The 24,252-nt window shown below is 39.6% G+C and overlaps 1 protein-coding gene across 6 annotated transcripts in view; it reads left to right on the top strand.

The window, feature by feature from the left end:
• The window catches only part of LOC101487566 (protein tyrosine phosphatase receptor type M), a 158,427-nt gene that overhangs the window by 76,876 nt on the left and 57,299 nt on the right, over window positions 1-24,252 (top strand). For all 6 annotated transcript variants that reach the window (XM_076876443.1, XM_012920229.4, XM_076876442.1 and 3 more), the window contains exons 8-12: window positions 2,754-3,062; window positions 5,333-5,442; window positions 11,333-11,534; window positions 14,083-14,185; window positions 23,953-24,226. In XM_076876443.1, the coding sequence (XP_076732558.1) occupies window positions 2,754-3,062; window positions 5,333-5,442; window positions 11,333-11,534; window positions 14,083-14,185; window positions 23,953-24,226 (998 nt within the window). The remainder of the gene's footprint in view (window positions 1-2,753; window positions 3,063-5,332; window positions 5,443-11,332; window positions 11,535-14,082; window positions 14,186-23,952; window positions 24,227-24,252) is intronic.

Here is a 24,252-nt window from a genome sequence, read left to right as displayed (position 1 = left end):
GGGGTAATAGGCTCATCTCATCAGTTGTCATTCACGGGCCTGTGGGCCCATTTGAGAATGGCTGCATGGTCTTCATCTATTCATGAAGGGACTTATAAAGGATATCAGCCATTCAGCCTGACCTGTTCATTTCAGATTAAGTGAGGGAGGAGGATGCACAGCGTTTTTTTTCCTTTTCCTCTTTCTTCAAAGTCATCCATGACCGGGCTCTAAAACGGATAAGGCACCTTGTTGTTCATGCAAGCAATGAAGTAATTCTGAATCATGGGTTACAAGTTCTGCCACAGATCCTCTCGTTTTACTGCCTCCCTCAGACAGCTGGCATTTGCACTACAGGGAGCCAGTGGGGCAACAAACAATTAGCCTTTTCTCTACAAAACACCAGGCAGAGGCTATAGAATAATTATAAAAGCTGCTTCCAAACGGCCGATGTTCTTTTGTGTATCTTTCCTGCGACTTGTACACCCAAAAATAAAAAGAATACGTCTAATAATCCTACCCCCAGTAAAACAAATAGACACAAATAAATTAATGTCCCTTCTTCGTGGGGCTACGGCTGTTTCTCAGCACAGTTATATTTTCCACAAGTGCTTCCCATCCTGGCAGCTCTCCATTGGCCCGAATTAGGGTGCAGTGGACATTATCTATGATGTTCCACAAAGATGGGAGTGTGACATTCTCCTTGAACGCTCCAGAAATGAGACTAACTCTCAGTCGCTTGTGCGCGTCTGTTTGAGATTCACACTTTGGTGCATTTGTAACTCTGAGAGCATCTGGTTTAATTTGATTTCTGTGCCTGGCCACCCTGCAATTCTCTGTGCTTTTAGTGTAACCGTTGCCTACAGAGTGCGGCCAACAGATAGTTCCGCAAATAAAGGGGTTTAAACTTCTATTTTCTGGATGGCTCTCCCAACACTGCAATCGAGTGAAGAAGCCTATTTCTCATTGCCAGTTGCTCCCAGTTTTTCCTTAGAATCTTTTTTTTTTTTTTTTGTTTTTTTTTTTTTTTTTTTGTCTGTCTGTTTGTTTGTTTTTGGAGGGTGTGATTACATTTTCTTAAGTATCACACCACTTTTTATATTATTACTGCATTTTAGTGGCAGAGTAAGACATTCGCTGCAGAGTAAAATTCAGGCTAAGAAATGATAAAACACAAGTAAACCAACACCAGATAGCTCTATATTCTCTCAACTGCTTGTTAAGTCACGATTAAAGCTGTTGGATACGTGTGCTGAATGAGGAATTTTAGTGGAATGTTTACTTTTATTTGAACTATAGTAGCAAATCCGTCTTGAATATATCATAGATGCCATTTTTTCCCTTTTGGAAGGAGATTATGCCTTTTTGTGAGGCATCACATTTGTAGCCTTTTGTATTTCATGTACTATATACTGCACATTGACATCCCTTTCCCAATCTGCCTTCAACTGCTCTTCCTCTGTCTCCTTCAGGCTCTTCTAATGCTATTTCATCCTGTCTGTAAAAGTGCAGGAGAAATCACATCCGTTGTTTCTCCTCGTGAAATCGGCAGGCGTTCGATCTTTCATTCATCAAGGAGCCCTTTTTCCACTTGTACAGGCCCGAGTTTTCACATGTCATGACCTAATTTTTTTGAAACCGTTCATTTCTACCTTGTAGATTTTCTATAGCACTACTCAAACTCCTGCAAGATCATTTGAAAGGATTCTCGATAAACCTTGAACATTTTATCGCAGTAGTAATACGCTGGATAGCGGAAGATAACAAAAAGAAACGTCTGTGATCATAATGCCAACAGTGTTTGTTGGTTTCTTGCTTGTTTGTTCTGTCTTTCATACAATCTGTAAAAATGAACACCGTGCTCTAGCCTGAGTCCAGTCTCCCTTCACACATCTCTAGAATGTTAAACATGGCTGCCGTGGCCGCCTCTGAATTGCTGGACTGTGTCTCCTGGGGAACGGGGAAATTGAGCTCTGGCTCTTCCTAATAGGTGGTAAAGTGTTAAGTTCCAGAGAAATGGACTGCGAATTTAACCTGGAATGGAAATTGATCCCATTACCTTGTGCTTGGGCTGCTTTCCTCCCGTAGGAAAGGAGGGAGAGAGGGAGTGCAAGAGGGGAAAATAGGTGGGGAAAGGAGAAAGAGAGAGAAGGAAGGAGAGAGAAAATGGATAAAGTGGAAGAGAAAAGGCAAGGAGACAGTGTATGTGATTAGAGGTGATAGGATAGCGGTGGGGGTTGTGTCCTGCCTGGATTGACAGGTTGGCTGACTCTGTATCAGTGTGGTGCTAATAGCTGACCGCCACTGGGCGAGATGGAAAATAGAGTAGAAAAGGCGGAGGACAAGGCAGAAGAAGCAGAGGAATGGCACGCTCTGAAGGGATGATACACCACCTGCTGAGGGTTTCCAGTGACAGACCTGTGGTGTCTTGGTGCCTTTAGTTGCTGTGAGCCCAAGTTAGCAACGGTAATGGGATTTGGCAATGCTCAGTATCAGTCTGTGCCTTTGAAATTTTAAAATATTTTCTGGAAATATGAACTACAAACAGAAAAAAGTAGTATTTTAATATGAATGAAAGTGTTATGAAAAATCGACTACTGGATTTTTTTTTTTTTTTTTTTTTTTGGCCCAAAGGAAAAGGAGCTTTCTCTAACCCACGTAAACCTCAGTAATTTTGATTTTATTGCATCTGGCCTGAAACACCTGGCATTTAATATGACCCAATTGATTATCTTTATGTAAGTTCACACTTCCTTCTCTTTCGATTTCGCCAGAGCCTATGCACGGCCCACGGAGGCTGGAAGTGGTGGACATCCAGTCCAAACAGGTTACAGTGCGCTGGGAACCTCTGGGCTATAACGTGACCCGCTGCCACAGCTATAACCTTACCGTCCAGTACCGGTACAGAGTAGCCGGCAAGGAGGAGACGCGTGAGGAAGTGTGTTATGACACTCAGAGTCGCGATCCTCAGCACACTATCCACAATCTCTCTCCATTCACCAACCTCAGCGTCAAGCTAGTGCTGCGCAACCCGGAGGGTGTCAAGGAGAGCACAGAGCTGGAGGTTCAGACCGATGAGGATGGTAAGTAACATCAATAGTCCATTTTTTTTTTTTTTTCTTAGCTCAACTAGAAAGCCTTACAGGGCAGGAAAAAATAGTTTTACTTTTAGATGATATTTGCATTCTAAAACTCACTGAAACCCAGACATTGCAGACATTTCTGTGTTTGTCAATGTCTATTCCAAAATGAAAGTTGTGGAAATTATGCCGACATCAGTTCAAGATACTTCAACATCATCTAGACATATTTAATTTACTTTTTAACTTCAGAGAGACAAATATTTTCTATTAATGCTTAATAATTTATAATAAAACGAAATGCAGTTTCAACATTTTCAACAGTGGAGGAAAAAAATAACCGTGCACCTCAATTCTGACTCATACTTGTGAGTTCAAGCTTCCCCATTTCTTATCCTACTGAGCTAAACACCAGTTCCATCACTGGATTTGTGATACTGACATTGGGGGTAGAGACGTGGCATTTGTTACAGTCCGATGTGTTAAATTCACTATGCAACAAATGAGACAAAATTTAGTTGCTCATAGGCCACAACAAAGAATGGAGACATGCCAGCGACTGAACAGGGATTACCAGGGGTTTATTATAATAATCATGATTTGTGTAAGTCCATGTCAGTGGTGTAAAGTGGTGCATGTAACAGTAACTCAAAAGAAGAGATGAAGCAAGGCCTCAGAAGGTGGGGTTTAAATAGCCCTGCAGAACACTGGCCAGTTTTTCTGTCATCAAATCACATCACAGAGAGACCACAAAGCACACAGGAAACCTCACACTGGGGTCACCTTGGGTCGTAACAGTGTGTATAAATGTAAATAGCTTAAAAGTCTTATTTTCTTAAGAAATAGGCTCTAAGATTAGTAGGCTGTGTATGTGGAGATGTTGTGTCGCCACCTGTTCACAGACATGTACTATATTAGATGTCATTGTTTCAAAAAAAACAACCCCCCCAAAGACTTGCATTTAATTTCTTCTTTCAATAATCTGATCTTTACTTCTCAAAATGATGGATCTGACTGAATTTACTACTGGATTCTACTGTAGAAAATTCAGTCAGTGTATATGTATGTATGTGGCACGCTAACACACTTTCTCTTAACATTTAATAAAAGAAAATGTGTCTTCAACAGCTGAACAACTTGCTTTTGTTATTACAGTTTTGATGTTTCAATCTTTAGGATGTGTAGGTTCTCATCCGATTCACAGCCACAAACAAAGTCTGGGATATTCCAAATATTTTTCAGGAGAGCACAGAAGTCAGACAGTAAGCCTCTGTGTCGGATAGTTGTTTCACCTCCTTGAAAGATGAAAGATCTTCTCTGTTGCCTCAGCAGACACAGGAAATGAACTCTACAGAAGTCTCAAGGAACCCCGGCCGCCAGATAACAGGCTCAGCTGTAGAAAAGAGTCATGTCTGGCTCAGATATCTCTGGTTGGAAACTTGAAAGTGGCAACTGTTTCTCAGTATCTGACTGATATGTGTTTCTGTATGTGTATCTGTGTGCTTAGGGTCCCATGGGAGAAAGTGTACAGGCAGGGTGTAGCTCTAGTTGTGTTCAAGATAAATCTTTAAACCAAAAAAAGAGGACATCTCCACATCAGTCTCTTTCGCTTAAAGAATGAAAGCAATTCACATGAGGGGTTAAAGGACTAGATCTCTTTGGCAGTATCTCAGTACAAGTAAACATTGCAGAAAGATTAAGATTCCTGCTGTTCCTGTGGGTTTACAACTTCATCTTTTCTATCCATTTCTATCTGTAAGAAAGTGTTCAGGTTTGCTGTAAAACATGTATAACAGTGTCTTGAGTAACACTGACTTCAAATAATCTTGCAAATTCCAGTTTAAAAAATTGCATTTGACGTTGGCTTTCTCACATTTTTAGCGTGCATCCTTGAAAAGCCTTTTTTGGTATGCACATTAGTTTAAGGTGCTTTGCTTAGTAAATCATAGTGGAAAGGGCTACAGCTGCTTTCATCAACTTTTATTGGCAATAATTTAACTTAAGAAAGGTGAAAAGTGTCAAATATGTGGCAAGAAAATCCTTCTGAGAAAACTTTTTAGAAACTTGTTTCAGTCCTTGAAGATTTCAACTCAGTTTTTGGAAAGCAGTCAATCAATTTCAGTATTTTAAAAAAATAAATTAAAAAACAGGTCAGTTAAAAGCTAATCCGTAGAATAAGGTAAAAAACAATTAAAAGAATAATTGGAAAACAAAACTAAAGTAAACTACTGCTTAATTCGGTAGTTATTACCACATGTACGCATTTCCCACAGTGCCTGGGGCGGTTCCTCTGGAGTCCATTCAGGGCAGTGCCTACGAGGAGAAGATCATCCTGAAGTGGAGAGAACCGGCGCAGACTTACGGGATCATCACTCAGTATGAGGTACTAACACAGTCACTAGCAACGTGCTTAAGAAACTATCCACGCTTTCGAACAGTAAACAGACTCCTTCGATTTAGCTCATGGCTTTTTGCCTTTTGCCTTGAACACATTTAATTATTATTATTATTATTATTACTATTGTTATTATTATTAGACCACACCTAATGTAGGTTTATGCCAAGGACGCCTTAAATGAACAATATTGCTATTTACCTGAATCATTTTTAAAATTGATTTAGGCAAATTATTTAATGTAAATGTATTTTAATGGAAAAACCTAACTGTTCTCCATGAATTTTCAAATTTACTGCTTCACACAAAAGTGGAAAAACCAGTAAAGCACATTATACATTTTTGATTAAGATGCCAAATTGTTGTTTTCAGTTGCATTTCAATTGTTTACTTGCTTACCTGAACAGACAATTTTGTTTCAGTGGTAGAACATTACGCTCGATTAATTTCTGAAGTCCAGTGTGCCGGCTCAAACACGGCTGTAAAAACACGGAGTCAGTTAGTGATGGTGTAATTTTTAGTTTTAGGATTCATAATATTTATTCTCTTGTTTTTATGACGGGTGGTCTAATAAATTTGTTAAGCACTGCAAAGTTTAATGTTTTCAAATCATGCGAATTAACTCCAGCCCTACTGATACAATGGGGAAGAAAATAATGTATTCATTGGATTAACATAATTATAAAGTGAGCAAACTGGGCTGACAGCAAAATTCAGCAGGTTGGTTATTGGTTTAGTTATAATATTAGTGTTCACTGATGTTCTCTTTGTTAAGCTTTCGCCCCGAGGATGGATTTTTATAACTTTGATTATCCCTTGTCCTTTGCCTGAGCAAAAGATATTAGTTTAAAATTTTTGTTGTCCAATTGGCTGCCTAGTTTTACGAATTAGTGCTAATGATGATTCGTGGCAGCCTCGAGTATAGAGTGGTTTGTGTTTTGCACCAGTCGGGTACTGGTAAATGTCAAATATCAGTAAGTCAGCGTTGTTATTGTGAGTGTCTTATTCTGATGATGTTAGCACTAATGTGCTTTGGTTCAGCCTCACAAAGCTGCTATTTACGCATTAAACTATTAGTCTTTTTATGCTCTTAATTAATACAGAATCATCACAATTGGCTCTTTCAGTACCTACTTAATGTGAACTTATGCCTCGGTAATCTACTTGATGTTTCAGGTCTGTGTTTTGAGGTCATTAAAGTGCAATCATCTTGACTATGCACTGCAGTAAAACAGGTTATAATTAGATCAACCATATTAGCTCTTAGTTATAGCCTACTTGTGGAGCAGGTTAAACCCAAAGCACTATGGAAGATTTACTTTGTTCAGAGTTTTCATAATAATCTTGCTTTAAACAGGCTTTTTTAAATGTAGCGCAGTCCAAATGTGGTCAACTGTACATCTAAACTGCAAGCTTCTATCATCTTCTGTTCTTTAACACATGAATGACCTCTAAAGAATTTTAGATTCATGAACAACCCACATGCATCACAAATCAGCTCTGAGTTGTTGTTGACATTAGACTCCACCGAGCTCCTGTATGCGCTGTCCAGGAGCTTCATAGTCTTGAATAATACAGTCTCCAGACACACTCACACTATATGTACGCATTGATCTTAACCAGCTTAAGGTGGAAGTAATCATCCAGCCTTTCCCACAGATTGATCTTTCTCTGTTGATTTTCCTTCCTGTCCTCGCTTGCACACACTTGGTATTTTGACTAGGTTATCGAGCATCGACAGAAACGTTCCTCACTCACGGAAAGCCGATTGAATAATCCAAATAGAGTTGCTGCATATGTTGCTCCATTTATTGCCATACAATAAGACGACTGAAATGTAAAATACATTTCCCCTCAACAGCACAGGGACATCTGAATCAAAGCGGAGAGATCTAAAGTGAGAAGCATAACAAGACCTTGTTTATTCAAGTGTGTTTAGTGGAGTGTTATGTCTCGCACACGGCTGCATGGCACTAAGAGATGTCAGCTGAGAGCAGGAAAACAATGTCCATAGAAATGGTGGGTTTCCAGTACACTTAATTGCCTTTAGAGCATCATGTTTTAGTTGTTTATCTTTTTAAAAATTTCATAATACAGGTAAAAGCATTTAGAGCCAATAGCACGGCTGCAACGCCACTTTGTCAGGTTCTCATTTATATTGAGGCGAATGCATTTCAGTTTATGAACCCACTCCATCAATTACATGCTGCAGCTATTATTTCTGTCTTTAAAGCCTTAACAGCATTGTAATGTGCCTAGTAAAAGGAAAGCAATAAGTCACTGACATCCTGCCATTTCCAGGTTTTAATATACATTAAAGCATTATAGATTTTCTAAACTCACCTTGAATCACTTTTATCAGCTTTTATTTTAGAAGAAAATGGAATTTAATGTAATTTTCGACATAGATCACCAAATCTTGGGGCTTTTAACTTGGTATTGGTCGTGAAATATTGTAGAGAGCAGCCACATGATGTAGTTTGAGCAAAGTACTTGGTGACAGTGGGGAGGAAAACCTCCCATTTAATAGTTAGAAAGCTGCAGTAGAGCCAGGCTCAGGGAGCATGACCATCTGACTCAACTAAATGTCAGATAGTCATGTTCCTCTCTCCTCTTATTCAACTGGTTAAAATAAGAGGAGAGATGAAGGGGGAAAAACGTTAAGCACTGAAAAACAGACTTTATGCACTGTTCAGGTTGGGGAGTAACCACAGATTAGAAACACGGTGCTGATGAGGCAGAAATGTGTGCAGAACGGAGAAATGGAGGAAGCAGAAAGGAAGAGGTACAAACTGTGGGGGAGAGAGAAGACACAAAGTTAATGACATGCAATAGTGGCAATATAAATGCAAGGAGAGTGACAGAGAGGAAAGGTGCTCGGTGTAAAGGGAAGTCCCACTGCAACTTAGGCCTATACCAGCATAACCAAGTGATGGTTCAGGGTCACTTGGGCTGGTCCTGACTATGAGCTTATCAAATTCATCGGTGTCGAAAGAAGAAAAAAAAAAAATTAAGCCCCAATTTAAAAACGAGGGAGTTTCTGCCTCCTAAACCTCAACTGAGAAGAGCTCCATAAATAAAGACTCTGCCTCCCATTTTACTACAGGAAACACTAGAAACCACAAATGCATCTGTACTCTGAGAGCCAAGTACTTTAATGGTATTTGTGGCATTTAAAATAAAAAAATTTTTAAGGATTCAGTATTTTAAAACTCGCATGGAGAAATGGAGAAAGGAAATCCAGTAAACAAAATGGCACGGGTCCACACTGGAAAATTGCAAAAGGAGAAACCAGCGATGATGAAGAGAAACACAGGACACATGAGATCGCCTGAAAATCCCACAGGCTAACCATACATTTGAGGGCTTTACTACAAAGCAGCATTCAGATCTTAGCCGGGCAGCTTTTCTAGGTCGACTTTAACCTGGATTTCACATTTTTTCAGAGGTGATTTTAATTCACTGAGGTACATCGCCATAGTAACAAACTCTAGACCTACGTTCAAGATTAGAGAGAACAGGATGTTAAAAAGAACAGTCTACAAAGAATATAGATACGTATAAATGAATTGATGTTTTGTTGGGTGATAAAAGAACAATTTCTGTTGATCTGTAAGGTTCTTTGGCAAATGTTTCACTCTGCTGTCTGCAGACCTGTCCGTGTTTGTGACTGGCCCTATGCAACCAATGTGACCACTAACATGGGAACACTCATAGCTACATTTGAAAACCCGGCGTTGACTTGACTGAGTTGATGTATGTGACCACTGATGTTTGGCTAAGTGAAGCCAGATAAGAAAAAGGATGGATATGTTGAGCTTGCTTCATAGTACTGTGCCCTCGGTGAAGAAGGATCATAACGTGCAGATGAAAATTAGATAAGAGGGTAGGAAGAGGACAAAAACGCAAAAAGCTACATGAGATAATCTTCAAAATCAGTCAGAAATTTTGGAATTAGAAATAATGACACAATAATGACACAGGTGGTGGTAGCAAAACAAGAAATGGAAGGAAAAAGAAACGAAAAAAGGATCATAACAAAGACTATGATAGCACTGTTCTGTTAAGATGTAAAGAGGCTTGATCGTTTAGGGCCCCATAAGTGAGGAGTAGGATTTAAATGTATTACATTCTCTGGCCTTCCCAAAGATCCAGTGTAGGGTTTAATATTCACATCACTTCATTTAAAAAGGGATGACAGACAAGTAAAACCTAGAAAGCCGCCGACTCGCTCCAGGTGTCTCCCCTCATCCCACATCCCAGTCTGGTTTTAGAAAAGTAACCCTGAATCTATTCTGCCTGTGTTCTCCAGAAGTTGCTTCTTATAAGTCAAGACCTTGCTTTGATTTGACATTATCAAAGAACTCAAAGTGAAATATATCTAACAAGGCTTGATATCAAAGAGACTTCAGCCCCATTCCTTTTTTGACCAGTGCTCCGTGAATGCTATTTTATTGACAGCTTTTCTGACAGACATGAGCCAACATTTACTGAAAGATATACAGCAGATTTTCTTTTAATTTAAATTCAGCGGCCAATCGTGGCAACACGAACTATTACAAAAATACACTGCATTGTACTAAAGTGTTTTTATAATGTATATTTGACTTATTGTCAATTAAAACTCAACTGATTTTTAAGTGTTTTTTCACAAACAAAATTAAACGAATAGAATTTATGTTCCATTGTTATTTTTGCTTTTTTTTTCAGAGGTGCTATAGGCATGTCTGTTTATGTCTTTATACGGTCATTTACCTCTGTCAGACACATCTAAACCAGTGTGGTCTGAAAACCGGGATATATATGGTCAAATGGGCCAGTTAATCTTCTTGGATAAGTTCTATTTGTTTTCCGTGAGTTATGTTATGGTTTTAAAAGCCTGCCCATATGCCCAGTGTTGACAAGTCATTCCAAATTCCTCTCCTGTAAAGTTATGATATAGGATTTGGCATCACAAGCTCATTTTGGAGACAAAGACTAAATGAGAAAGCCTAGAAGCATTTCAAAACTTGATGGACACAAATTATGCAGCACTCCAAACTCCCTTTGTGTTCCTAAAATTGGAATTATAATGGAGGTTTTCCTTTACGAGCAGAGGCATTTTCTTAAAGTGGAACTTTACAGTTATTCAAAATGGATATTAGCAAAAACACTCACCTTAATGCTTCCCTCCAGAGCTCCCTGCTTTCATTAATGGAGAAGGAATACATTAAGTATATTTTCTCTCTCCTTGAAACCACAAGCTTGCATCAGCTTTGCCTTAAAAATATGTACCTATGCTTTTACAGACAATACTAACCCATATAATGAGACAGCGTGTCTCCACAGACCTTTTGTACTTCCCTAATTTTGGAAATAAGCATAAAACCTTGTTGACAAGTCAGAAGCTCATGCACAAAGCAAGACCTTTCAAAAAATTGCTTGAAGCACTGGCTTTAGAATTAAATCCAAATTCCACAGAGCTTTTTTGCATTACATGTGCAAATCATTTCGTCTGTTTCACTGGTGGAAGGCAGCATCCATTTGTATTTGGTGAAATGATTGCATTATTTACTGTATGGGTATTCCTAAATAGGGTGGTAACTCAGGGTCACGCAAGTGAGGAAACGCAGCATGAGACTTTTAAAAAATGCTTCTTGGCATTTTAGACTTGCAGAAGGGAAAAAGACTGGAAAAGTATGATAACACACACACCGCGACTGGGATGCAAAACCGCAAAACGGTAAGGACGTGTACATGATTTAGCTTGGTGAGTCGCTTAAATGCCTAAAACGCAAAATGCGTTTGTGGTATGAATACCAATCTTATTCATGATAAACAGTGCTGAATGCGGAGTACCAGAGGCCACGGTGAGAATGTAAATTTTCTTCCTTCCTAGATTTCCTACAAAGCGGTGAGCTCCTTTGACCCTGAACTGGACCTCTCCAACCAGAGTGGGAAGGTTGTGAAGCTGGGTAACGAGACCACCCACATGTTCACAGGCCTTTACCCGGGATCTACGTATTCCTTCACCCTGCGCGCTAGCACAGCCAAGGGCTATGGCCCCCCTGTCATCACCCAGTTCACCACCAAGATTTCAGGTCAGTGGGGTCAACAGCAAGACCTGTTACAGTGTGGACGATGCCAAACGAGCAGTGTACTGCTTATTGCTTCTAGAGGTCTTATGTCAAAATGTGTGAAAGCAAAATGTTATTTCCTTTCACTCAAACAAACTTGGATTGTTGTGTACTTTGCATGTACTCTTATATTTTGTAGTTCTTTTTTTGTTCTAATTTTTGAAAACTGATGCTTTTTTAATGTTTCATTTTGCAAATTGCCCAATTTAATAATTTATTTTCAAAAGCAAGCAAAATGCTGACAATTGCAAAAGCAGCATCTGATATAATGTAAATGTATATAAGCCAAGCTGATATAAAAACAGTCCCTACAGACATTAATGGTTGACTGTTTAAAATTACCGTTGTATGATATTGAAATAAAATGTTGCAAACATATTAAAACAGTTAAAAATGTAACACAACCTCATATACAGTATAATTGCTGTTATGCATGAAGGTACCGCGTGTATGAGGTTGTGTCATTCAGTGTGTCACAGGGTCAACTTCGCGCTCGTTGGTTTATTGCCAGGCTCGTGAAAGAAATGGATGCCTTTTAGTCAGGAGATTGATGGGAAACTGAGGTGCTAATCTACAGTGGGGCAAAAAAGTATTTAGTCAGCCACCGATTGTGCAAGTTCCCCCACTTAAAATGATGACAGAGGTCAGTAATTTGCACCAGAGGTACACTTCAACTGTGAGAGACAGAATGTGAAAAAAAAATCCATGAATTCACATGGTAGGATTTGTAAAGAATTTATTCGTAAATTAGGGTGGAAAATAAGTATTTGGTCACCTCAAACAAGGAAAATCTCTGGCTCTCACAGACCTGTAACGTCTTCTGTAAGAAGCTTTTCTGTCCCCCACTCGTTACCTGTATGAATGGCACCTGTTTGAACTCATCATCTGTATAAAAGACACCTGTCCACAGCCTCAAACAGTCAGACTCCAAACTCCGCCATGGCCAAGACCAAAGAGCTTTCGAAGGACACCAGGAAAAGTATTGTAGACCTGCACCAGACTGGGAAGAGTGAATCTACAATAGGCAAGCAGCTTGGTGTGAAAAAATCAACTGTGGGAGCAATCATCAGAAAATGGAAGACATACAAGACCACTGATAATCTCCCTCCATCTGGGGCTCCACGCAAGATCTCATCCCGTGGGGTCAAAATGATCATGAGAACGGTGAGCAAAGATCCCAGAACCACACGGGGGGACCTGGTGAATGACCTGCAGAGAGCTGGGACCAAAGTAACAAAGGTCACCATCAGTAACACACTACAACGGCAGGGAATCAAATCCCGCAGTGCCAGACGTGTTCCGCTGCTGAAGCCAGTGCATGTCCAGGCCCGTCTGAAGTTTGCCAGAGAGCACATGGATGATACAGCAGAGGATTGGGAGAATGTCATGTGGTCAGATGAAACCAAAGTAGAACTTTTTGGTATAAACTCAACTCGTCGTGTTTGGAGGAAGAAGAATACTGAGTTGCATCCCAAGAACACCATACCTACTGTGAAGCATGGGGGTGGAAACATCATGCTATGGGGCTGTTTTTCTGCCAAGGGGACAGGACGACTGATCCGTGTTAAGGACAGAATGAATGGGGCCACGTATCGTGAGATTTTGAGCCAAAACCTCCTTCCATCAGTGAGAACTTTGAAGATGAAACGAGGCTGGGTCTTCCAACATGACAATGATCCAAAACACACCGCCCGGGCAACAAAGGAGTGGCTCCGTAAGAAGCATTTGAAAGTCCTGGAGTGGCCTAGCCAGTCTCCAGACCTCAACCCCATAGAAAATCTGTGGCGGGAGTTGAAAGTCCGTGTTGCTCGGCGACAGCCCCAAAACATCACTGCTCTCGAGAAGATCTGCATGGAGGAATGGGCCAAAATACCAGCTACTGTGTGTGCAAACCTGGTAAAGACCTATAGTAAACGTTTGACCTCTGTTATTGCCAACAAAGGTTATGTTACAAAGTATTGAGTTGTATTTTTGTTATTGACCAAATACTTATTTTCCACCCTGATTTACGAATAAATTCTTTACAAATCCTACCATGTGGATTCATGGATTTTTTTTTTTTTTTTTCACATTCTGTCTCTCACAGTTGAAGTGTACCTCTGGTGCAAATTACTGACCTCTGTCATCATTTTAAGTGGGGGAACTTGCACAATCGGTGGCTGACTAAATACTTTTTTGCCCCACTGTACTTCTAAGTCAGGACTATAAATTTTATTGTGTGGGTGCATAAGGTGAATGTGTTCACAATCTCTGGGGATGGATTATAGGACTTTATATTGTATATTCGTTGGTAAAAAATTGAACATTATACAAAATGGTTTTACATTGTGGTTTCAAAATGACTACATTATCTTGCATTTTATAGCCATGTAAAGCTAAATTTGTTACAGTTATACATTTATGTTGAATTTGTAGCAGGATTTATGCCTGATGAATGCATCTCCTATTATAATATTATATTGCATATTATATTATAAACTAAAACAAAACTTCTGCTTGGTTTCCTCTTTAGCTCCATCCATGCCAGCATATGACCAGGAGACCTCTCTGAACCAGACAGACAGCACAGTCACTGTGCTGCTTAAACCCGCACAGAGCAGAGGTGCCCCAGTCAGGTAGGCTCTCACAATAACACCCACAAGCACACAGTCAAAAAAAAGACAAAATGGCATATTAAAATATCATCAACAGCAAATAGCTATCAAAGAGCCTGTATTTATCAATGCCTCATCATGAAGGAAAGTTGCCAGGGAAATTCAGTACCTTACTTCATGTATCTGAGTTTGTTTGTTTGTGGATTTTGATCCTGTGAAAGAGAAGCACAGCCTTTGAAGATCAGAACAAAGCTGGGGTAGCCGAGCCTAGCTTCAGGATCTCTTCCCTTTGCACTTGTTTTATGTACCAGACTGCCCACCCGGAGTCATCACAGGCTTCCGGGGAAATGTAGGATTTTTGCCTGCTTGATGCAGCATTTATTAGTCGTTGTTAAAGAAACGGTACAGTTGTTTTGTTCAAATGCCAAAAAGTCATGATTAGGGTTTATGCAGGCCGCTGCAGGGTTCTGGCAGGAGTTCATCTCGCTTGTTCTTCTGTTATTTTCCAATTGTATTTGTTTGGTTGTATTAGTGTACCTCAGCTCTGGAAGCCGGGACAATCAATTAGCCTGGCTAAGTGCAAAATTAAAAAATAATCTCCCCACTGGCAGGAACAAGATATTAAATGTTAATTATTGAGCTTTGGATTCCAGGCAGGTGGATGTAGCTTTGCCTTAAACAGATGGGTGCAGTATTGGTCTTTCCATCTATCTGCTGAGCTCCTTCTTTAAATAGTTGGTACTGGCCAACTGTGTTGGGGGTGCACAGAATAATAAAACATCTGACTAGCAATGCCCAGGTAAGTTGCTTTGCCAGGCAGTACATCAAACACAACTGAACAGTGGGAAGCCAGAACAGGTTCTGTAAGAACAGGGATAGGTTTGGGGTTGCTCACTGGATGCACGCACTGTCATGCACCCTTTAGAAGTATGTGGTGAATTAACATTCCAAGTTTTCCAAAGGAAGAACCCATTTTTTTATTTTTATTTTTTTTAGCACGGATTTATATTCTTGGCCAGTAACATATTGTGATTCCAGCCACCAGGACTGAGAGGAGTGAGTGGGAATGAACACTCGGGCTTGCTGTAAAACTCAATTTTACACCATCAACTCATCTGATTCCTTTAAAGATTACAGCCAGGAGATCTTTAGTCAGGCTTGTCAGCTCATGTTTTGCCGTATGTGCAGCTGCCCAGATTAATGCCCCAGCGCCAAACAGAGGGGTCTGAGCAAGAATGACAGAGTGATCACTTTTTAATTTTCTCCCAGGTACACTTCAGAAGGCCTTATGCAGGCTGCCATTCTTTCAGCTGAGTAATTACAAACCCCTAATTATAATTAACAGTGTGTTGTGAATTGGAGCTTCCATTCATTAGCATGCTGGACTCCTCTTTTTGTTTCCTGTTGGAAGGCATGTGCACCTCAGGAAAAGATGAAATGGATTGGGCTTTGGAGATAGCGACTTTAGTTTGAGACCCGTTCTGTTCTGAGCCACAACTGTGCAGTAATGCTTTAAAACTCGCACATTCAGTGCTTGTTAATTATTAAATACAGAGAAAATAGCGTGTTTTGATAGAGACGCTTAGTTTTAAGGATTATATATGTTTAATGAGTCTCAAGACAATCCATTAAAAAAATTCATCAGTAGAGTTCAGTACATGGCACAAATACACCTCAAAACTAATTGAGGAATCCTTTGATCACAGCAAAGCCTCTTCATGTCTAAACTTTAGAGGTTTTCAGGTACACGCTTCTATTCCCGCTTTCTCACTTCTCTTTAATCTCACAGGACGTAAAGGCCAGTGCACTGCCTGTTCTGCCTTCATGTGTGCGTCCAGTGCTTCGATAAATAAGAAATGCAAAAGAAAAGAGGTGGTGTAGGTTAGCAAACAGGGGAGATTATGATGCCGGTCCAAGACAAGATACTGGCAGGCTTTTGAAGGTGTTTTCCACCCCCAGCTCAAGTGACACACGATTCCTTTGAAATTTTAAGGTGACTTTAAAGTAGCTTCCATTCAGAGGAGTTGAGTTAGGCGGTCTTTTGGGATCTCCTGTCTGGACAGTAATGATAAATGTACTCATATGAGTCTCCCAGACTGAAAAAATAACAACCTCTCTAATCTCTTTTGGGTTAGAAGGGTGAGACGGCTAAGATGCGATTTAAAGTTAAGGTTCGTCGAAAGCTGCAAATATGTCCAAGCACCTGGAGAAACTGGAAGAATGGCCTGAAGTCATAAACTTCTGAACTTGGCTGATCCAGTCAGTCTGAGAGATTCTGTTAATCAAGGAGTTAAATTTCACACTATAGTTACTTATTTTTGCGCTACTGCTCATGTTGCAGGAGTAGCCATCTTTTCTAGAGTAGTGGGTGGCTCATTTTGAAATTGAACACTTTATGAAATCAGTTTTAAAGCCCCTGTGAAATAAGGATTTGACAAGGGAGAACACTGATCCACAGCACTACAGAGCAAAGCAGCACGGGGCTTGATTTGATAACGCAATCTTGCATGCTGATTGAGTTTAGGAGGTAATAGAGCTCCCGACATTTGAGTTTCTAACAGCAGATGTTTTGCTGTAATACAGGAAGGGGGAGCGCTCTGGAAGATCACACGATAGGTTAAAAAGGAAGACATAACAGACAACAAATGTCCATTTCACTTCAGCATCCTGCAGTCATGCTGACGTCAAATCATATTTCAGATGGATCTGGGCAGACGTTGTCACTGCTGAGGGAGGCAGTCGATTTTTCATTTGTGTAATTGCTAATCGGTATAACATTTCCAACTTGGAATTTGCTTCTAATCTCTGGGGATGACACGCATAGCCGGGAACAATTTTTACCAGAGGGGACACTGTTTCTTTAAGAGGATTAGCGAACTGTCTATCAGTCATGTCGCGTTAAACTAATGTTTGCAATAGCCCCTCGTCAGGGCCAGAATACGCCTCCTCACACCGTAACATCAAAATAGATGTGTACATGTTGATGCAGACATAAGTGATTTGAGATGCTTTCCTTATCATTCATGCCACTAAATCAGTCCTCTCTTTCTGCCATAACCTTTGCCTTGAGCAAGCTTAAATGCATATGCATAAACAGAAAAATGTATAATATATACAAATTTCAGTTCCATATTAAAGTAGGCCGGGTTCCCATATAGTTTTTACCCTGTAGCATCAGATTTTCTTTACTTCACCACGGCCTGAAATCAGTTAAAGGATTTTCTACAGTACTAAAATAAGCACTAACTTTCTTTGATCACAGCAGAGCAAACGCTAATAGCTGTGCCTAAACATGACACAACTCAGCGCTTTTTACGATTTAATGGCAAATGTAATCTATGGCACTTTCTAATTTGTTTGCTTTATAGCTTTATGGACACCAGGGAAATATAAAAAGTAAGAAGACAGGGGTACAGAGGAAGGATGCTGGGTCAGGAGAAGTGTGTTACTTACAACCACTCTTAAATCAGACGTATACTGTAGAGCCAGCCGATTAGCATTAGAGTGAGAGAGACAGTGATTGAAATGCTCCCCATACCCCGTTCCCTCAACTACTCAAACTGCCCAGAGTTCTCCCTTTATCAGCCCACATGAAAAATAAATCAGAGTTTCAGGTCACAATCCAGTCGATTTCGCCATAATTGGTTGGCGTCACATGGCGACAGAGCTGAAATCTATCGGACAGCAAGGCTGGAGGAGGCCTAATTGGTGTCAGTTCAGGTTGCAGTGCTACACCAAGAATACAGGTCTGCCCTGCCGGCCATTCTGACAGACCACTTTTAACGGCTTATACCATTCATCTGGTACAGCTTTTCACTTCATCCTTCCTTCTCTCTGTCTTTCCATCTTCTGTCGGAGAGTAAATTTCAATGGCTTTGGCATTAAGCATCATTACGCTTGTGTTGAATACATTTGAGATGTCAGTCAATCCATCTGTGGCATTCTAAACTTTGAGGCAAAGATCAGCTGATTAGGTTGTGGTATCCAAAGGTCATGCCACTGTGAAATTACAGCATTTTTATGCTTTCCATGACTGGGGTTGTTGGTCTGTACACAGGCCACGCCAATTCTTAACTTTTTAAAGTACGTGGACTCAAAGAATTGGTTAGATTTTCATAGTAAATGTTTAAAGTTTGTTTATGACTTTGCAAAACAATTGTTATTCTCAAGAATTCAAGAATTTTTACTTACTATAAAATTTCACACAAATGTCCTGAAACTTGAACTAAACTACTGTGCAAAAGTCTTGAACTGCACCTAATTTCTTTATATTTTGCTTCCACAGAGCAGGACTTCCTTGTAGTTTTTTTCCTAATTCCTTTTTTTTTTTTAATGGTTTTGTCCAATCCCTCTCCGTGATTTCTAAAGGTCTTTTAAAGTTTTTCATTGAACATTGGCTGGTGTTTCACTCATTTTTAGTCCAGCCCTCATACCTGATCATTTTTGGATAAATACTTTTCGGGGGGGTTAAAACCATCTAGCAAGTACTAAAAAGGATCCTAACTCAACGAATGAATGACAGTTGTCTACATGTAACAGACAACTTGGAAAAGAAACCATATAAAATGTTATATTTAGGTACTTTATCACAGAGAGCCTGATGGGGGAAAACATGTAGCTTGTTGCAATTGATTTAATGGAATCTACAAAAACTGCAAATCATAACTTACATTGACAGACTTAAAATGTCATTTTTTGCACTAATAAGGTGATTGCCAAAGAGCTATCAGCTGGCAATTTTTTTTAATCCCAGCATGGTGTGCACTGTGTCCTTAAAAAGTTTGAGGAAACTGGAAAGTAGAAGACAAAACAAGTGACAGCCCTAAAACTTAATTTCCAGGAAAAAAAAAAATTCAAATCCTTAAAAGACCTGACACAGGACCCGAGACATGGTTCTGACCTTCAGTTGATTCGTCTACTGTTCACCGTTCGTCAGAAAGGGCCTCAGTAGCAGGGTGGCTGTCAAGAAGCCATTCTCATGGAACGGAAATGGGGACAAAATGTTTGAGGTATACCAGATTGCACAATAACTGGACTGACAATAAGTGGCAACATGTCTTACGGAGTAATGAATCCAAAATTGGCATTTTTGGGTTAAATTATTATCAATATGCATGGGGGAGGTCAGGGGAATGAGGTACAACACAGTGTCTACAGTCATCTGTAAAACATGGCAGAGATGCATTTCAGCCAATGGTTTGGGGGATCTTGTCAAAACTGATGGAATTATGAAAGCAGAAAAATACCATCAAATTTTCATCTACCGTGCAATACCATCTGGAAATCCACTGATTAGCAAAGCCTTGATATTTCAGCTGGCAATGATCCCAAACACAATTTCAATGCAATAAAAGCATACCTTGATAGAAAAACACAGAGCATGGATCTCAACAGTATTGAAGCAGTGTGGGATCATCTTGACAGAGAACGCAACAAAAGGCAGCCAACATCCAAAGAAACATTTCAACTGTCCTTCAAGAAGCCTGAAGGACTACTTGAAGAAATGACAGGAAAGCTTGCCTTTGAAAATCCAGGCCGTGTAGAAGAATAAAGATGGTCATACCAAAAATTGACTTTCAAGTTTGTTAGGATTAGACAAACTTTTGTCCTTTGCCTATACTGTAATTCCATTTATGCTTGCACCTGTACCAATAAGTCATTGCACCCATTTCTCATTTGTCTGGAAAAAAGTGGAAAAAAGAAGGCTGGCCCTAAATTTTGCACAGTACTGTAAGTTAATATGATAAAATTGCAGTACTGCAACATTGACTACTTGTAGCTTTCATACTCTTTCCTGTCACTTTGGGATTTTAGTTGATCAAGTACAAAGAGAAGCGGACGTATCCTTTAATATGTCAATTAAGCATTCAAAATGAGCATATATTAATATTATACCCCCCCTTTTTTTTTTCTTTTTTTTTTTTAAAGTACTTGGAGTACGTGGGCATTTTGCTTTAAGTGATTATACTTTAGTAAATGATTTGAAGGCCCCTTCTATCATCAATGTGAATGCAAGTTTCTTGCAATTCCCCCAATTGGTATATCAAGAGAGACATGAGCTACAAAGGATTTTTGTTCTTGCTACCAGAGCCATAGTTGTTCATCTGTTGTAGTTTTTTCGGTGCTCATTCATGTCATGCCAAATCAAGGAAATGACTAAATCACTCTGGTCTGTCAAAATGATTCATGATGTAAATTGTGAACTCAGCATGAGGTCACAAGGTGTCAGCTGCTCAAGGGCATATTTACATGCTTGCACTAATTACAGAAAAAAGGTTTTTAGAACAACGTGTATTTTTGCCACCATTAAACTCATGAGTCAGTTTTGCATTTAAGCCGTTGCAGTGAAAATGGTATAGTGTTCTACTTTAAATATTTTATAGCAGGAGAGCAGTTTAGCACTGACACTCTTTTAAGGAAAACCAGTAAAGGAGGTTTTATTGTCTCCATCAGTTACAGAGAAGAACAAAACTGTTTTATTAAATTGCAAATGTATTGTGCGCTAGATTTCGGTTTCTTGGTGCTGTAAATATTCTGTGGAGAAGAAGCACTGAATTAGATTTCCACATTACAAGAGTTTTTACCCTTGGAACCTCATAGCCTTTGGCACTTGGTATTTTGCCTGAGGAAAGGAAACCAGTTCTATTCATACTGTGCCTGTCATTAAGTCGTAGCACAGCTGCATCATCATATCATAAGGAGCCACCCAGGGAGAGCCAGCGCTAGTTTTTTGTTTCACTGTCTGCAGATTGATTTGGAATATAAAGTACTAATATGAGCGAGCTGAGAATCAGTGTACATGCTACAGCAAATATTTACTGTGAGTATAATGTGTTTTATTTCTCCAAAGGAAATATGCAGACGTGCAGTCCTTCATGGGTTATGTCTTTAAAAACAGATAGTTATCCATCTTACTTGATGAGTAATGTGACTGACAGCAGAGATAATTAGAGATTAAATTAATTATATTTAAAACTTCATCGTCCTATTATAGTTCAAATCAAATCGACAGTGTTCTGGCTGAGGCTTCCATGAAGTCTAATCATTTATTTCTCTGCTGTTCTGCAACTACTTAAGTGGCTCCCGTGTACCGTCTCCACCTGCCCTTTGACCTCTGCTCTCAATAGGGGACAGTAATTAAAGCCTGATTTCTCCTGCAGACTCTCAGCAGGATTAAATATTTCATCACCTCCCAACCCAGTGCTAAATAGGAGAGCTCCAAGGAATTGGGACACACCCACTAAGAGCAGAGGGGGATTTTCTAATGACACAGCAAGCATCTTATGATAAACTATAGGGTTAAAGAGCACATGCTGTACACACAAAGGGGATACTTAATCATCCAGTACCAACCGCGGGGAACAATTGATCATCTCCAGGGCTGTTTGTACTGCAACTGCACAGCTTAAGAGTACAACCACAACAGTGCAGCTATTTTTCTTTAAAAGATATTTCTTTCCACTTGTTGTAATAATCTAGGCTAAGGAACATGTTCAGGGTCACCAAAGCTTTACACCTCGGTAGGCACTAATATTTCTTATGGCACAATGCAACTGAATAGATAAATTGAATTCACTGTTAGATGGTTATGAAGGCTTCAGGATGATTGTATTTTTCATATAGCCTTTTTAGTTAGAAACTCTTTTAAAAAAAGGCAGATTAGTAATTTATCATTTTCTTATCTCAAATTCTAATCAATTAATATTTCATCTAGTATTGTAAGTTTATGCTTGGTTAGAAAGCTGTATCCAAAGACTGCAGTGCCTTGCATAACACTAACTGCTAATTAGATAGTAACACATACATTAAAACATAGCCCTATTATTTCAGATGCATTAAAAGGGTTCTGAAACGCACTGACACTATACAAATGCTAATGAAGTCCTGTTCAGCGACTCAAATAAAGCTGCATATCAAGTTCACTCTATCTACAGTGTTGCTACTTTCTCATGGTAACCTTGGATAACTGATCAGTGGTTTTACACAGTGGGATTCCTAGACTTCCAGTATAGAGGGGGCAATGAATGCCTTTCAAGCACTGCAAATGTTGACTTCAAAATAGTCTAATTAAATTCTAAATGAAGTCAGATGGCAGACAAAGCAGGTAAAATGAAGAAGGCAAGGAAGATTTGTGCTACCAGATATAAACACATCATATGGATATAGTTTACATGTCTTCAGGTATAAAATGGGCTCTTAGTTCTTGCACCAACATACTGTGCGTATACTCTGTCCTCGTTTACAGTGGTTTCTAGATTCTGTGTGAATTGTTAAGTGTTTACGTCCATTGTTTTCTGCATTGCAGTCTTCAGTCATAGCTTTCATCACCAGCCTTCAGTGGAATAACACATGTGTTAAATTGCCTGTATGATGGTCCTTGCAGGAGAGCATGTACAGTAAGGAAAAAACCCCACAAACTCTAGAAAACAGTGTGGGACTCGTGGTCCTGTTTAAACAATAGGCAAACGATTTATTTATGTATTTATAAACACGATGCAGTTGCGAATAAAAGCTCTTAAACCAGCTCCGCAAAACTAGAGCTCCACCATATTTCATTCATTTCTGAAATCCTTCATTCATAGAGCACACAAACTTTGCTCCATCGTCTGTGATAATGCGTTGTTGGTTCTTTAGCTCTTTTGCAAATGGATCACTAGTTCCCAATCATGGCTGGTTATTCTGCGTGGCAGCTGTAAACAGACTCTTTGTCACTCAGCGACTCAATGGATTTAACAGGAGGTCCACTTCAGATGCGCGATGCATACTAACATGAACGTCTATAAGACAGTCAGTCTCCCCCTCAGGCTAAGTGGCCGGCTCGGAGACAATGTCATCCCTGTCAGAGTCACAGAGGGCTGCAGGTTTGATCTAGCTAAACACAAGACTTGGATGGAGAGGAAATGGAAAGAGCCGTTAACCTTTTCATTTGCTGAATAATGAAAAGGCAAATAAATGTCCCGTGCCACCGCTCATTTCTGTTGGCCGGTATTTTTCAGTCTTTTATGTTGACTTCACTTTTAAGAAGGGATTTATATAAATAGAGTTCTTATTTAGTCGAGAAAAACAAGTAATTTATTGCTGTAGCCTTTACACAGCGGGCAGACAATCAATTAGTTGTAAATATGCTTTAATGCATTTGTAATTTATTAAATAACATTAATGGTATTGTTACTCAGTGTATAGCTGATTGCCCACATGTAAATGCATGTTGTGCTCACTAGTTTTACACTACATCACTAATTAATAATAATTGTAATGATAATCATAGTCATAATCATATTTATAGTAATATATCTATATATATATTCATAAATGGCATATTAAGGAGGACTAATGTTATATGAACTAAGTCCTCGCTAATACTGTAACTTACTGATACCTTAATGCTTAATAGTGTGACATTATAAAGTGCTATTAATGCATTTAAGTAAAAGGGAATGTATACATATCTGACAGACATTGCAAAACCAGTGTAATATTAGTTTTAATCCAACAGAAGTTCTATTTAAATAACTTGTTATATAATTAAAGTTAGAGAGGATAAGAACTTGGTTTGCATTACATAAATCTCTTATTTCTTGTCTAAATGAGTAATTTCTGGAGACTCAGTTCGCTCTGAGATTTGGAGCTTTGCAGCATGCATGTTCGTGGCTTTCATAAAGGGACAATTTTTACACTTTATAAAGCAAACTGGCAAAGCAGAAAACTGTCTGTATTGCCAGTTGAATTCTACAAGAGCCTGCTTGGCCCAGTGGAGTATGTTAATTTTGTTTGTCCTGCATTTTCAGTGCGTACCAGGTGGTGGTGGAGGAGGAACGTCCACGCAGAGCACGAGGGACGGCAGAAATTTTGCGCTGCTACCCAGTTCCCATTCACTTCCAGAACGCCACGCTTCTTAATTCACAGTACTACTTCACTGCTCAGTTCCCCGCTGCTGGCATCCATTCGCCCCAGCCCTTTACTGTGGGGGACAACAAGACCTACAATGGGTACTGGAATGCCCCTCTGCTGCCACAGAAGAGCTACAGTATATATTACCAGGCGGTCAGCACAGCCAATGGGGTGGGTGGCTGTCATTTCTTATTATT

The sequence above is a fragment of the Maylandia zebra genome, linkage group LG18, assembly GCF_041146795.1.
Source record: "Maylandia zebra isolate NMK-2024a linkage group LG18, Mzebra_GT3a, whole genome shotgun sequence".
In the NCBI taxonomy this organism is placed as follows: Eukaryota; Metazoa; Chordata; class Actinopteri; order Cichliformes; family Cichlidae; genus Maylandia; species Maylandia zebra.
The sequence above is the reverse complement of the archived record's forward strand: the minus strand, read 5'-3'. Positions and strand labels throughout refer to the sequence as shown.